Raw genomic sequence first — 16,536 nt, 5'->3', positions numbered from 1 at the left:
CTATTTCAATGTCAAAATTGCCTGTTTAAATTGCCTGCCACCCTCTCTTGTACCTCCATCACGCATTCAAAATTGCCTTTGTGATGCCCGCCCTGTCCATCTCTCACTCTTTTGATTCTGTTTTCTCTCTAAATTTTCTGCTCTTCATCCTGCCTGACATTAATGGTGGCAATTAGCTGACCAGCAGCAATAGTGAGAGGGAAGTAGACACAACCCTGCATCCCACCCCCCCAACATCCCTCCCACCTCTATAAATAGTGGTGTTAATTTCAGTCAGTGTGATTGAGCTTAATTGGTTAAAATTTTTTACTAGATTGGAGCTGTGAATTCTAACAGCTGTACACCTCTCAAAGTGTTTCTCAGTGAAAGAGGGTTAGCTGGTGTATGGGTAATTTGGTGGCAGGTGAGTCGCATGTGTTTTATTATAGGTGTGAGCAACGACTCTGCATACGCAAGTTCACACCTAACTTCTGCATTAGTGTTTGTTGTTTGGCCACCGTGGTAACAAATTGCTGCAGCGTATGCTGGTATATCTTATAACTAGACGGTCATTAAAACTTCCAAATGGAACAAAGCCAATCAATTACTTTGATAGATCAGTAAAATGCCCAGAGGAGATGGAAACACTAGCTGTACAGCAGGCTGGTGGAGAATCTCAATACAGTTGGGTGGCATTTCTCCTCGTGTCCGCCTTGATTTTATTGACATTTGTTTGAAAAACTGTACAAAGAGGAAATTGTTGCTTAGCATCCTGTTAATCTTTCTGAAGCAAGAGGAATCCATATGAGGTGAGGAGATAAGGAAAAGCTTCAGACACAAGCAGCCGCCTTATTCTTCCTTTTCAGCTGCTCCTCTCTGGTAAAAACATGATTGGCACATGCAGGACTTTTTAATGCCAAGCCTATGGTTCAAAATCAATGCAAGGCAGTGGACTAAATGTTCACTTCAGGGAGAAAAAGATTAGGATACAGGGGTAGCTATTAAAATGCACAGTGTAAGCTTTGTCCTTCCCATAAAGCATTGCAGATCGCACAGTTCCCAGGGGAATTCATTCAGCATGCCCAGAAATAAACAGATAGACACAAAGCTAAAACGCCAGTGTTGAGTCTTTATTATTTAACTTCCATGGTACAGAAAGACCACATTTCTACAGGAATGCTACTAAAAATCACAAGACTGGATATCTGGAGGATTGCACGAGCCACGCATGATACCACCAGCATTATGTCTGTAGTGGAAATGTGTGTAAGTGGGGGGATCATGTCTCAAAGCTGCTTAGAAAAGTTGCCAAACACAAACTGACATTTGGCTTTAAAAGGTTCTGTAAGATATCACTGACTGATAGATAAAATATACATTTATAAATAATAGATTTGAAGCAACTCTCATAGGTTTTCTTACTGTATACATGCAGATTCATTGGAGAGAGAAATGATGTTCCTTGATGTACTACTTTCCTTTGGTGCACCCAAGATAGCTAATATACAGTGACTTGATAATGATATGAAGGGAAATGATGGTGGTTTTGTTTTCCAAAATGAGATACTTGGCTGTCAGGTGGAAAAAATTCCTTGTTCTGGTAACATCAGTCCTTTGATCACACGTACTGTTCACAGATGCTCATTTCCATGATGACATAAATCTGTCTTTGTTGTGCACCATCCAAAACCTTTGGGAATCATTGATTTTCAACAGGAATGCCTCTTCTATCCATCCCCATTCTGAATATTTTATCTCCACAACTCTATGCTTAACACACCTCTACACAGTCCAGCAGGAACAAAGGGTGCCTACAAAGGCTTGACAGAGGTGAACGTCAGCCAGATAATTAAGAGAACAAATCATAAGGAAAAACTGAAACAAAACAGACTACACACTGCAGAGGAAAAAAACCACACTATTTGCATTTCAGGCACCCAAAGCGGGGGATAAACAGCAGTTTTTGGAGCGTGACATGTTAAACACATTGCCTGTTGGCTACAGCCATGCCAAACAGCTTTGTGAAATACCCCGTTCAGTGTTTGGAGATGCTGAGAATGGCTTTTTAACCATTTACAAACCAGATACAAGCCTGTTAGACTGAACTGAATTTGAGTGTCATGTCATAAAAGAACAGTCTGCTGGATTAGAATTAATACTGAACATCTTCTCATGTGCAGCTGGATCATTGGAAACAGTTGTGGAAGCACAGGTAGGGCATTTCAGGGGTAATGGGATGTTGCATGGCAGTTAAACTGCTTGTTTGTGAATTAGTCATGGCAGGTCGAAGCGTAGAGTGGTTGGGTATTTTGGCAGAGCTCGGGGCCATACAGGGGATGAAAAACAGGGAGCAGGTTACAGTGACGTGGAGCCACATAAAATAAATTTGCACAGAGGAAGGACGGAAGGAAAGGGGAGAGCAGTGGGGAGATGAGTTTTGGTTTTTTAGACCTCAGGGGAGCCGAGGAGTTTTGTGATGGCTGGATACCTGGGATCCCTGAATTCGTTTCACAGTTTCAAAGAAAATAAAATGGCGCTGCAGGCACACCCTCTGGTCATGTTGATGTTCCTCCTCAGGTCCCGTAGAAATGTTTACCATATGGAAAAACAGTCACTTCAGAGGTTCACAACTGGTATCCTGACACAGCAAGAGACACAGAGAAGAAGAGTGAGAGAGAAAGAAAGAGAAAAAGGGAGGAGGGGAGGGTTGTGGGAAGCTTGGGAGCCCTGATGATGGGAGGAAAGACAGAAGAAGAGAGGAGAAGGGGAGCAGAGGGGCCTGAAGCTGGAAAAGAGGTGTACACGCAAACGGAAAGCTGCATCACAGGGGATTGAGAGGGCGGCGGGGGGAAGAGACGGAAGAGAAGGAGGAAGAGGAGGAAGGTGGAGGAAAAGCTGATGGGAGGAAGTGAGAGGGAACACTGGAGTACAGCACTATAATTATCATGATTGAGATTAACTTTAAATACCCTCAAATAAAAGCATCATGGACGGCGGCTGGGCGCCTTTTCACAGGCCCACGATGACTCATCTGGAGAGCGAGTTTAAAACACTGATACATCTTACAGCAACACCAACACTCCAGCCCTGAATACTCCACAGAGAATAGCACTACTGTCCAATTATATACTCCATGTACATCCTTACAATGCACGCAAAAGAGGTAATAAGGCTGCTTCTCACACACACACACACAAACACACACACACACGCAAACTTGAATCCAGAGGTGCACGAGACTCACACATGCACATCAGACTTAAGACACACTCAGACTGTGCAAAGCTGGTGAGGCGACTCATTACCTCTCCCTGTCGGTGAAGGAGGAGGAGGTGCTGTGCAACGTCTGCCGGCTGTCCTCCGAAGCAAGGGAACGAGGGAGCGCAAGGGAGAGGGGGGGAGCCACGCCACGGGAAAGCGGGGGCGGATGCTGGGAACAGCTGCGATCGTAACTGAGAGAAAGGGATAGTGGCACAGATAGATGGAAAGAGAGAGAGGGGTGGAAGGAGGTAAGAAATTAGGAAAGAGAGGAAGAAAGAAAAGATAAAGATGAAGAAGATATGGAAAGGGTTAGAGAGTAAAGAAGAGGGGAAAATGGGGGTTGGTGAGACAGACAAGAGGACAAAGAAAGATGCAGACAGAGAAAGAAAAAGATGGGAATTAAAGAAAAAAGAAGAGGGACGGGAATAGAAACAGAGATCAAAGGACACAAAGAAAGTTGGAGTTTGAGAGAGACAGATAACAGTAAAAGAAGGGAAAGACAGAGAGCAGGAAGTGATAGAGGGTGAGGTTGAAATTAAGGGAGATAGACAGAGAAACAGATATGGAAAAAGAGCAGAATAAAGAGAAAAGACAGAGGGGGGAGAGACAGAGAAACAAAGTCAGAGAGCATCGAGAAAAGCCGAGCCATTTAGCATCAGCAAACACATTACACTGCCACTGTGAGAGAGAATTAGTGCACTCATCGAACTCATTAAAACAGTGTCAGAGGGGAAAGGGAGCCAGAGCGAGAAATAGGGAAGGAGACAGGCACTGTGGGAGTCAGAAGGGGTGAGGTGAGAAGGATGCAACAAGGCGAAGAAATGGACATAGGGGTGACACATCACTGAGGTGGCGTGCCATTACTTCTGTAAGGAGAGTGAGTTAGGGTGAAGGCACAGTTGCGAGTCACAGGTTCAGGCTCTTAAGAATATTTAGACGCACAACAAAGCTGTTCTCGCAACCATAAAAGCCATCCTGCACCCTCATCTTCCCTCAGTAACACCTGTCCTCTTCTGGCTGACTCCCCTCTCTCTGTACGCACACACACACACACACTTACACACAAACACTGTCACGCTTGAACATTAGCTACACTGACGATTTTAGGGCTGGGAAAATCACTGAGCACATATGCCGCTCTTCTATAATCATAATGAACTGGACAGTGGCCAATTTCCACTATAGGCTATCATTTCAGTCCATCTGTACCCCCCTCCCATTCATTCTGCGGCACTTTCTCCATCTAACACATGGCGTTATTTACACATTTATGACACTGAAGCACAAGCCAGTCTATAGAGAGGGGCAGGTGCCATGTCTCCAGTCTGAATCCCTGCAATTCTCACTTTTGTGAGGCCACTTTGGATCCACCAGCAGCGTAGGTTTTCCTTCGCGACAGGGGCCAGTGTAGTAAGTTATCGAAATAACAGCAAAGGCCAGTCTCAGGAACAGAGAGAAAAGAGGGTTTATCATGTATCAGCTCACAGCAAGCTGGAGGATTATCTGTGGATCTGCAGCCAGACTGGTGGCGCTGGGAGAGATAGGAGACTGGTGAGGGAGATAAGAGGAGTACCAGCTGTGCAAAGACAGGCAGCGTTAGAGCAAGGCAATGACGATAACTGGAAGTAAGTGAAAGAACCTTAAGGAATATGGGGAACAAGTATTAAGGGAATGAAAAAAAATCCCTGGGAGGCGAAGGGGAAGGAGGCCCAAGTGGGAGGAGGTAGGGTGGCTTAGAGAGAGAGCGAGGGAAGCAAGATAATGTAGGAGTGTGGGAGCAAAACTGAGATTAAGAGAGAGTATGAAAAAGGGATATGAAGTAGAACAAATTATACAGGTTCAGGCAATGAAATGAAAAATTAGGATACAATAGAAATGTGGGTAAGATGAGTAGATAAGAGAATTACAGTAAGGAGGAGGAGAGTAAAAGTATAAAAAAGTGGAGATTGACAAAAAAAGAGAAGAAAAAGCAGAGTGCAAGATGCAGGGAAGAGAGGAGTCCCAGCGGTCAAATAAACTAGGTGTTATTGGTTTGATCAGCAAAGCGTGGAAGTGCTCCACTACATCACATAGATGACTCCCCATTTCCAGCTAATGGCCATGTGTGCAGCGAGCACTTGCTACAAGGCCTAAAAACGTAACATATACAGAACCCCCACCCTGTGTTTACATGCTCTGAGAGGTTTAATGGCTGGTGGGCTGTTAAAGCACATTGACACCAGCGAAGCCATGACATTGCTCAAGCCGGTAAGGCAACAGATCTGTTTTTGCTTCCCATCTGATCCTAATTGTTATAGCGAATGTTTAATCATTGCAACTCTAATGGCACTAAATGACACATCTGTGCCAACTGTGACTTTCAGGAACACAAGTGTTGTTAATAAAGTCATTAGTTAGCAATTAGTCAGCTCTCACTTTAGGGAGGGAATACGTAGTCACATTACGTAATGATGAACAATGGGCAAACAGACAAGACAACATGCACACATTTGCAACTATCAAGGTCCCATCTTCACTGAAACCCACACATCTGGCCTCTTCACTAATCCCGACACATCTGACCCAATCCATACATTTTCATCTTGACCCATCAGAGGGTAAACAGGCAAGTCTCAAATTTTAAGTACAAAATAGCTAATTCTAGACGCTTTCAGCCCCATTTTTCAAAACACAGTATACTCCAATCTCATAACAGCCCTAACTAATTTCTACGTCAGTGGTTCCCAACATATTTTACCACTTAAAACGAAAGCTATATCTTCCTGCGACTCCTCTTCACTGTTTGGTTATGTCTACATATTAGAAGCAGGTCAACAGAAAGATGATTAGTCCCTCTAAGATTGTTTTAATACTAAAGAAGTACAATTATCCAGTAATTTCCTATCTTGTTAATCATCTCGTGACCCCTCAGATTTATCTTGTGATCCCTTAGGGGTCCTGACCCCCAGGTTGGGAACCTCCATTCTAAATAAATCTACCATTGACCTCATCACATCCCTGCTTTAACTGAGGTACATGTTATTCTCAAAAAAATCTATTTTTTCAGAACAAATGTAATCAAGGAGGTCTACAAAATGGTTTCAGATCAAGATTAAGTCTTAAAGTACCCAATTTAGAAATCCAAAATGACACCATATATTGAAGCTCAAACTGGTCTGCACATCGCTGTGTGTCCTTAAAATGAGCAATTGTCTAATCCACAACTTTTACCATAAAAAACCCTGAGGTCTTTTAATCAGGAGAACCAGTATTGCCCTCCTGCTGTGGGACAGGTGTCCAGCTCATACAGGTTGTAAGAAAGTTTGCTGATCATTAACTCTTATTCAGCAATGCCCAACACACAGACACAAACAAGATTTTGGAGGACAGTTTAGGTTCCTACCAGAGTTTGGCTGTAATGACGACTGCCGTCAGGATGAGGAGTGAGGAGATGGTCACGGTGACGTAGAACTGAGGGTCCACTGTAACACACACATACAAATACTCATGCAGTTACTAATCTCAGACCATGACCAAGTATAATTGTATCCAGAACAAAAGAAGAAATCGATGAAGCCAACTTAAACATGAAATTGGATGTGCAAGACGCTGGCCTCCAACTACAACACTAATCCGATGACGTCTTCTCTGTATCTTGCAGTTTGACAGCGGCCAATTCCTCCCTGTGAGTGATGAGAACTCTATTAGGCATTCCCCGCCACAGACACAGCCGAATGCACACAGCCCGGTGTCAGCCTTCACCCTGGTGACAGCTAATTCCCTGGAGGACTTGTGGCATGTGTGTGTGTACACATAGACTGCGGCTCGAGGCCACCTTTATTTAGAAATCCTTCATGTGCATCTTCTGATGCCCACCTTCCTCAGGCTCCGTCTCCTCCGCCTCTGTCCCTCCGTCCTCCACTCCCTCCTGGTCCTTAGAACCCAGCGGTGCCTCTTCTCGGGGCTGCATGCTTGCATCAGGATAAGGCCAGTCTTTGGACGTGGCGGTGTTGGTCTCCTGCTGGTTCCCATGCTGGTGCAGGGGGTCAGTTTCCTGGGTGGAGAGGAAATGGTAGGTCTCATCCTCCAGAGGCTGCGTGGGACCCCAGACCACCGCCCACAGAGGGGTGGGTGTGACCTGGGCGGTGACGGACAGCTGGACCGACAGAGCGTCCACCTGCTCTTCGCCCTCACTGTCGTCACGGTTACAGGTGGAGGGCTGTGTCACCAGAGCAACCAGGAGGAGGGAAATGAGGCAGCGAAGGGCAGTCAGTCGTGCGACAGGAGAGATGGAGCTGGAAGAGAAGTGGAGGAGAAAGAATGAGAGGTGGTGGAGTGACAGAGAAGTTATCTGAGAAAATGTACTGTCTACCGGCACCCTGCACGACCTCATCAGCTCAGACATTGATTCCCACGCCAGCCATCACTCAGAATGACATTTTATGCATCTGCACCCAATGTATCCCTCCTTCACCTCAGATACTATCCATCTTACCATCTCTCCATCGCTTCGTTCTGTTCACTGAGACTCCGCTCCTCCGCTCATCTCTCTCTGTAAGATAGGACAGAGGGGCAAGAGAGGGACAGAGAGAGGGAGAGAAAGGGGGAGGGTCCAGCTTTTTCTTCTTCTTTTATGTTGCCAGATAAAAAACATGTTAACATAGAAACCAGCAAGAGTATTGGCAGGAAGCCAACTCTGTCACTTTTTTTCATGGAAAACATACACAGTCTCCCCCAGGCTTTTAGATTTAACGCTCAATTATGCACCACATGTTTATACAGAATCCACATCTGCATTCAAAAACACCCAGAAGTACACACTCATTGTCTGTACTGCTCTCTCACACATCTACAGTGCACACACCTGAGCACAGCACATTAATCATCATTAGAGGCGTCATGCATGAAGCCAATACTCTATATGGCACTTTGAGTGGAGAGAGGTAACTTCCTATCCAAAAACTGCTGCCTAAATACCACAAAAATGTCACTTAGAGACACACACACACACTGGGAGACGGACACAGACACACACGCACTCCGACACATATCAGTTATCATGCCTACCTCTGGCAGTGGAGAGAGGGAATGAGAGAGGGAGACGGAGAGAAAGGGGGAGATACAGAGAGCAAGTGAGAAAAAAAAGCATCGGTTGCCGTAGCGACTGAGACATGTAGAGTGTGCTAGTGTAAGAGAGGGGAGAGAGAGCGATGTAGGGAGGGAAAGAGACTGTAGGAAAGAGATTTAAATGCTAATTATGTGTTTTTTTTAAACGGGTTCAATTAAATGGACGTGGAGCAAAAGAATTGAATTTGACGAGGCAAACAGAAATGATACTGAGGACGACATTAATAAGCTCATTTAAGAGGCGGGAGGTTTAAAAAAAAAACAAAAAAAACCACACTTCAATTATGATTACAAAAACAGCAAGGACACCCCAGAGAGAAAGAGACAGAAATACAGACAGCAAAGAGGAGGAGGAGGGAACAAAGGGAATAAAGAATAATATTACATTTACATTCATTTACATAGGCTGCACCGGCAGAGCGGGGCGATGAACTGGTGTTTGAAGATGATGCAGGGTCAGACTGAAATAAAAAAAGACAACAAGAGATGCAAATTTGGAGGTGAGAGTCACAGTGTGACAGCTTTATTGTATGTGGAAATAATATTTACATAGAAAACAATCTGCCTACCACTAACACATACACACACACTCACTATCTCCATCCATATGCTCCACCCCCGACATTGACACTCAGTCTGTCACACTTCACTCCCCTGCACCCTACTTTGCTGTCACTATGCTCCCTCCCTCTCATTTCCTCATCATGGCTGCAGGCCGTGGTGTCCTCAGCGTGAGAAACCGGCACTCACTGGAGAACACAGCGGAACCACGAGCCAGACCCTCCGTCCTCCACACCGTCAGAACGGCTGTCTTTTCCTTCATCGTTGTCATCATTGTCCTCGTAATCTAAATTTGACAAGGAGGTCACAAGGATTCGTCACGACATGCATCATCTAAAATTAAAATGGTAGTGAAATCCAATTCCATGGTTACTCATCAAGCGTGTACGTCAGTAAATGAAGACATGAAAAGGTATGAAATTGCAGTGTGTGTGTCTGTACCATCAGTGTCCTCGTCATCTTCGGTGTCCCCCTCTGACTCCAAGAAGCAGGACTCCAATCGAGTGTCTCTCTTCGCTGTGATGTCACCCCTGTAACATTTATACCCACAATTAATTAAAACACCTAATATCAATAGAAGTGTGTCTCAAAATCAGTTAAATCTGTTAAAATCCCAGTATAGCTTTAGAATTAGCAATGCAGTTGACCTTGGAAAGAATAATGAATATGCAAATAAGAAATATAATTTAGCAGTTTAGACTAAAATCTTTTTAACTGAGTAGTGTTGTGTAGTGTGACATGTATTGCGCCCACCTTTGCTTCCCAGAACTGGGGAGCTGCTCCCATACGAGGAGGTCACGACCTCCAGTGACCCACCGGTGGTCTCCGCTCCCTGTGGTCCACGCCGCAAAGCAGAGGATTCTTGGAGCATCAGGCCAGTTCAGAGAGGCCAGGTACCGACACTGAGGCAGAGAGAATACTAGAGGGAGATGAAGGGAATGGGAGTCAACTGAGGAAAACAAAGTGGTTTCAATTTTGTCTTAAGTCCTTAAAGTGTTTTCACCCTCTCAGAGTAGAGCGAGTAACTTCTGGTTGCACATGGTTTACTCTGCGACTCACAATTTAGAGAGCTCTCTCCATTTGCTAGATCATAGCAGGAACCAATTAGGAGGCCTCCTGTCTGGTGAACACAATCTGTTACCCCGGTGATGCTGCTGTGATTGGTCAGCCTGGACATCGTTCCTGTGATAATTGGACAGATGTTAGGTGGACGGATTATGCAAATGTTCCTATATCCACCTTCCTTTTTCAATCTCTCACTCTCTCTATCTGCCACACACACTCTACTCTGCCCATCCCATTCCAGAGCTCACCAGTCCTCCAGTACAGGATCTTGAGCCAGGCTCGACCGTAAGCCAGGAACACTCGGTCTCCCCGCGGGCTGAGGGTGAGACGCCCGCCCGGCCCCCCTCCACACCCCGTCACCTGGCCGCTCCAGTGGTGCAGCAGCCTGAGGGGGTCTCGATCCGAACACTGGTTCTCCCACACAGAGACCCCTCCCTCAGCCGAGCCACTAAACACCAGCGGACCCTGAGACTGTGGAGGGCACAAGAGACACGGTTGTCATGGTGATCTGAGTCTTTACCCAGTGTGTGTGTGTGTGTGTGTGTGTGTGTGTGTGTGTGTGTGAGAGAGAGAGAGATAAATAGATACACAGAAAAAGGGAGAGAGAGTGTATGTATTTGTGTAAATGTAAAAGAAGTGTGTGAACAGTTTGAAAATGTACGTTTCTGTGCCGCTGTTGGTTATAAATGGATTGTGCGCTTTGCATGATAAACAACAAAGAGGATGACAATGATGCGCTACGCTTTAATGCTTTAGGCATATTTTGATGATTGCAAATTGAAAAAATGTGCATATGCAGCTTTGGATTTCAATATCCATAAAAAGCCTTTTTGCTCAAAATATGTAGAGTATGCTCTCTAAAATTGTCCAAGCTCCACAGCTTACATCTCAACAAATATCTTTGATTTCCATTTGAAAGCAATAAACAAGGAAAGCTTGTGTGAGGATAAGAGTGTAGAAATATAGCTGTTTGATTTCCTGAGGACAGGCTTTTTCACAAATTAATAATTAAGAGTTCTCTAACTACTCTAGACAGCTTCTACAGAGTGAGAAACATTGGCAAGTTTTTGTGTCAGCCATTGCATTCTTAAAAATAGGCTGAACATGAAAAAACAGTTTGAGCATCCTCAGCGTGGAGAGCATATCATGGTCAGTAGGTGAGTGACCCACCCACCTGGATGGAGGTGACTGCTTCCTGGTGAGCGTTGATTGACTGGCAGTTTTCGAAAGTGTGCCAGCTCCAGGCTTGAACTTTCCCCGCATCTGAGAGGTGACAGAGTGTGAGGTTAACATGTGCTGACAGGCGGCTGGCAGTCATTATTGTTGGTCACGGTCGACCCACCTGAGCCTGACTGCCTAAACCGTGTGCCTCCATCTCTCTGATTTAGCCCGATAGCCCAGCGATACACACACTAACTCACTGGCAGATGATGCCACTGTGTGAGAATCTGACTACATATTAGTAAAGACATACACACACACCGGCGTTCATACAAGTATGCACGTACATGTCTGCTCCAAAACACATACATGTACAGATGTAAATAAGATACAAATCCAATGTGATATGACAACATCTAACTCCAATTATTCCATTCACTGTGTCACTAGCTCTTAGTTTTTCCACATGCACCTGCTCTCCACACATAAACACACCTGACCCAGTGATGATGTAGCCGTCTTCCTCTGGCACAAAGCAGAGCGCAGTCACAGCGTTGAACGTGTAGATAGACTTAACACACTGCCCTGGAGGTAACAGGAAAATACTAATTTAATTGACAGGACACAGACCACCAGTCACACAGGCATACATTGATTATGATGCACAAACATTTCCCAGAAAAAGCCCCGAGGCTCCGTCTACCTTAATATATATGTGTGTGTATGTTTGTGTGGTTAAGCGTACCAATGCTCAGGGCCCAGATCTTCACATAGCAGTCTGCCGAGCCACTCAAAATAAACCTCTCCTTGTCGGACAAAGACAGGGACCAGGCTGGCGAGAGGGCAAACACAGACAAAAGAGCGGGAGGGGACAGAGGAGGAGGAGGAGGGGGAGGAGGAGGAGGAAGGAACAGAGATCAGAAAAAGAGAGAGAGAAGAGGACAAAAAGATTAAGCTGAGAGGAAGCTGTAAATAAGTGATAATGTGCAAAATAAAAAAGAGACAGACTGTAAAAAGGAGGCAAAGAGAGAATAGATTTAAAAAAAAAGAAACAAATAATTAGTTGATGAACACAGTGTGACTTTAGTTCGACTGAGCTGCATCATTTAAGCGCTGCACTTCTCGACTTGATATTTTAAGTTGGGTAAGCAGGTGGGGAGGGAGTGTAGGAGGAGAGCCGGAGAGGGCGTTGGAGTTCAAGTGATGGAAGGCTGCCTACTTCAGACAGACAGTGAACTCTCTAAAGTGTCTACTGAGGTTATCTCTCGCTGGGGTTGATCTGATGAACTGCTCCTATAATTACCAGACCGCAGGACACAGGCATTACTCAGCTGTAGTCGGCGCGTGTGTGTATAAATGTGTATGTTTGTGTGTATCCTCACCCAGCCTCTTGCAGTACTCAGGGGGAGGTGCAGACAGACAGGTGACCCCACTAGTGTGACCCCCCAGGTTCTTGTGCTCTGTTGCCGTGGGAACGTGCCACACCTTCACTGTCGTATCTCGGCTTAGAGGAGGAGGATGGACAGAGTGCGAAAGAGAGGATACAGGAAGATAAAAGGGGAGTTACAGTGAGTGAGAGAAGGCGGCGAAAACAAGCAAAGTTAAAAGGCGTTTGACATAAATCGCAAGAGATTCACGCCGAGCGATCAGGGCGGGCGAAGAAAAACAAATACATGTCAGACAGCGAGGGAGAGAGCGGGAGCATATTAAGTGATAAACTAGGTGAAATGTTCACTCTGCACATCCATTATGCAAATCAGGGCTTCCTTCCTGCTTTACCTTCCAGAAACCACCAGGTTGTCAACGGCAACCACACAGGTGACTATGTCATTGTGACCCTCCAACAGCCTCAAGCGAAACTTTGCCTTCTCCCACGACGATTTGAGGGATGTAAATTCAGCTTCTGTAAAGGAAATGATTTGTGCAATTAGCAATGTTGCCTCATCAGCACCCCAGCTTGCTAATATACACAGTTATTCAATATGGAGTAGTCTGCCAATGCGAAGAGCGGGGCTTATTTAGCTCCAAGGACGCAAAACGTGGGTCCTGTCTTCAGGGAAGCAAATGCAGCCTGTTGGTTTTAATACTGGCAGCCACATGAGCTTGTTAGGACTCCTCGGGGCATACATGTATAATCTGATTTTAGATGTTTATCGCAAATTAGGGCACTGCATTGTACTTTTCTCTGCCTGCGATAAACTAATAATAATCTCGTCAGCCACTTTTCTTAATTATCCCACCTTCCTGTCGCAGTCGCTGCTTGTTGTCAAAGTCAGCAGAGCCTGCTGACACGTCTCGGCAGTGATCTGACACCTTGGCCGGCTCCGTCCTTTCCTGGTGTCTGCCTATCTCTGCTCCCCCTCCTGTCTCCCTCCTCCTGGCAGCTGGCGCTGGCGTTGCTTGAGTTTTGGACTCCTCTTCTCCCTTAAGGATCTTGGAGGCTGGAGGCGTTTGTGATGGAAGGGCCTCAGGGGCATCCTCCCTGTGCCAGTGCAGAAAGCAATAGCTGAATGAATAATCAAGATGCAAACTGCCCACAGCATCCTTTGTGACAGGGATCATACCTGTAGAGGATCTCCAAGTCCCACACAAACAAAAACAGCACTTCCTTCCTAATGAGCTCCTAGTCTGTTTATTAGAAAGAATACGTGTGTTTCATTCAGTTTGATGTTAATATCCACACATGGTGATTTCAGTGATCTGCACAAAGCCCTGAGCTTTAATAGGGAGGATGACATCCCTGAATGATGTTTACATGACACATTATGAACAGCAGAAAGTTCCCATTTTCTTAAAGCGTGACAGTATTTGACCTCCAGTGTGTTTGGATAGACATATAAAAAAGATCAAAGGCTTCAAAGTGAATGTTGTTGCTTTTGAAGAATTATGCTTCTCTCCATCTGTGCCCCCCACCCCCACCTGCTGGTACCTCTCCCTCACTTCCTTACACTTGTCTTTTCATCTTCTCCTTTTTTCCGTCTCCCACAATCCCCAGAGTTTGCTGCGGGCCAGAAAGCTGCAGCTGAAGCTCAGCCAATCTGGAACGCAGCTCCGCCTTCCTGGAGATCTGAGAGGGAAGAAGGCACGAGATTGGTTGTAAACCAAGCTACTAAATCCACAAGTTGTTTATATGCACAACCAACATATTCAACCTGTCTTGATTTATTAGACTGCAATTGACAACATATGCCGTACTCCTGTCGGATTGTGAGTTATGAAACATGCATAAATTAGTGAATTCGACTTGTCTACTTGATATTAAGTGGCTGTTTCCTGTGTTAAAGGAGTGCTCCACCCAGTTTTACACATAAAGGTCTACTACTTTAATTGAGAAAACACTTGATGTACTATGATGTATTTTGTGGCTCTGGTGGAGCTTTGTTAAGTCTGAGAAAATAAACCCTGCTGATGTAATAGTGATCTCATCAGGGTTTATTGCATGTCTGCTCTGCTGGAACCACAGACTGTATGCTGGAACGTGCAAATGTGTGAGGTGTTTACAAAAATGGACAGTACCATTAAAGAGGGGGGGGTTTACTGTCAGTTTAGCCAACATTTTCTTGGTACATGTATATAATGATACTCAGAGTAAGGCCGTTTACTCGACGTAAAGCTCATTCCAAATAACCCTAACAGAAGTATTTAGATATTTTACTTAAGTAAAAGTAGCAATACCTCAATGTAAAAATACTCCTTTGATAATAAAAAAAAAACTACTGAAGTTAAAAGTACAGAAGTATTGTATAGAAGTAAAAGTATCTCTTTGGGAAGCAGAATAACCCCTGTTCATGTATTATTGAATTAACATTATTGACACATAACTGTGTAAGCAGCATTTTAATTTTGTAAGTGGTCTGGTTTGAGCTAATTATAGTAACTATATTCTGCACTGTTGGGTAGTTTAATCTGTAACAATGCGTCATATTTTATAAAGTTGTCTTTTCTATGTAAAACCATATCTGTCAGATAAATGTAGTGAAGTAAAAAGAAAAACATGTCCCTCTAAAATGTTGTGGTATAAAGTAGCATAAAATGGAAATACCCAAGATACGGCAAAACTGTACTTAAGGACAGTACTTGTCAATAATGTACTTAGTTACATTCCACCACTGATTTTGAGTCCCCAAACTACCCAGATACTTTAATAAGGAGATAATCCATTGTAAATAAAGTGTAATATTACTCATTTATTTTTGTGTTATTCTTGTTTTACAATCATTTTCTGGTTAGTTGTAGGCTATTTCATAATACACTTTATGTTCAGACAAAGGAAATGTAACTTATTCATGATCTTCAGCTGTAGATGTGTGGGATCTCATTGTATGTATGTGTCTGTTTTCCTGTTTCCAATTAGGGGATTTAAGGGCAGCTCAGGTAAGAAAACGACACTGTTGTAGAGCATGGCCATACCTTACAGAATTCAGATTCTGCCCTTTAACACAGTGAGGTGCTCCTGAAGTTCCTGATCATTATTTTTTCTGATGAGCTCTGCTCAAAGTGTAAGCTTCTGATCTACCAAATTCCTAGGGCAAAAGCTGTCAAATTATTCATTCCACTATTATTATTAATTCATGTTAATCACATATTTTTCTTCTTTATGAAACCACCACTGCAATTCCTAGTTTAAGAAGCCTTACTTCATAGTCACACCAACACCATTAAAACATCATCTTTATTTAACCACGTGAGCTTGGCGTGCTATGTGCCAAATCTGATATACTGTAATGGACTGTTTAGTGCATGAACGTGCAACACTTCTCTGCTGAAGCTTGGATATTTGTTCTGATGTTTTTAATTTTGACTAAATTTGTGTCTGTGCTGTAGTAAAATCTGAGTTGCAGTCATAACATGTTGTTACACCAGAGGGAAATCGATTCAGGATTTGCCGAAATCAAACAGATTACACACAGATCACTTTGGGGAAAAAAGGCAGATTAAGTGTTTCTGTACCTTGAATCTCTCTTCTGGGGTAAGACTGATTTTTATTTCCAGATTTTCTATCTGTCTTAACTTCTTCTGCAGCTTCCTCACCTCCCCCATTTGAAGCTCTCGTCTAAAGCGCCGCGAGTTAACTACACTTTAAACTGCCTGACTGACTCTCAGGTTGTCAGAAAGTGTCAAAGACACAACATTGCCTTTTAATGAAAAGTCTGGAGAGGTTTAAATAAATAACGATGTATCAAACGGCTCGGCGGTGTGTTGGGGAGACGTGTCGCCGGATGTTGACGTTACAATAGACGTGTATAACCTTCCTTACAGCGACATCACGTGGACCATTAAAGCATTGATTTGAAAAACGGTTAACAATAAATATAATTGTACAATACATTTACCGTTTCCGCGGGTATTCATTTAAGCAGACGTGATTGTGTACGACTTTACATGTTACATGCAGTTAATTCA

The 16,536-nt window shown here is 44.2% G+C and overlaps 2 protein-coding genes across 4 annotated transcripts; both read right to left on the bottom strand.

Moving 5' to 3' along the window:
* Positions 1 to 1,088: 1,088 nt before the first annotated feature.
* On the bottom strand, positions 1,089 to 7,088 carry LOC122882109 (PILR alpha associated neural protein). The gene is made up of 4 exons (XM_044209161.1): positions 6,801 to 7,088; positions 6,623 to 6,701; positions 3,285 to 3,431; positions 1,089 to 2,617 (listed from the first exon to the last, which is right to left on the bottom strand). Coding segments are annotated over exons 1-4 (249 nt in total). The 5' UTR covers positions 6,802 to 7,088; the 3' UTR covers positions 1,089 to 2,595.
* A 356-nt stretch (positions 7,089 to 7,444) lies between these two features.
* On the bottom strand, positions 7,445 to 16,373 carry si:ch211-154o6.3 (uncharacterized protein LOC563854 homolog). 3 transcript variants are annotated; one of them, XM_044208967.1, is made up of 16 exons: positions 16,084 to 16,373; positions 14,082 to 14,200; positions 13,374 to 13,615; positions 12,913 to 13,036; positions 12,516 to 12,637; positions 11,879 to 11,965; positions 11,629 to 11,718; positions 11,147 to 11,235; positions 10,221 to 10,443; positions 9,967 to 10,089; positions 9,661 to 9,826; positions 9,349 to 9,437; positions 9,097 to 9,193; positions 8,748 to 8,807; positions 7,715 to 7,771; positions 7,445 to 7,514 (listed from the first exon to the last, which is right to left on the bottom strand). In XM_044208967.1, exons 1-15 carry the CDS (start codon positions 16,171 to 16,173, stop codon positions 7,762 to 7,764), a joined length of 1,731 nt encoding a protein of 576 aa, XP_044064902.1. In that variant the 5' UTR covers positions 16,174 to 16,373; the 3' UTR covers positions 7,445 to 7,514; positions 7,715 to 7,761. The 3 variants fall into 3 exon arrangements, 2 of the variants coding, with proteins under 2 accessions (XP_044064902.1, XP_044064903.1); XR_006379275.1 differs by having other exon boundaries at positions 7,498 to 7,514; positions 8,738 to 8,807; XM_044208968.1 differs by lacking the exons at positions 7,445 to 7,514; positions 7,715 to 7,771; positions 8,748 to 8,807 and adding an exon at positions 8,287 to 8,622.
* Positions 16,374 to 16,536: the final 163 nt, after the last annotated feature.

The sequence above is a fragment of the Siniperca chuatsi genome, linkage group LG9 (genome assembly GCF_020085105.1).
Source record: "Siniperca chuatsi isolate FFG_IHB_CAS linkage group LG9, ASM2008510v1, whole genome shotgun sequence".
Classification (NCBI taxonomy): domain Eukaryota; kingdom Metazoa; phylum Chordata; class Actinopteri; order Centrarchiformes; family Sinipercidae; genus Siniperca; species Siniperca chuatsi.
Note: the sequence above shows the minus strand (reverse complement) of the source record. Positions and strands in the feature narration are given on the sequence as shown.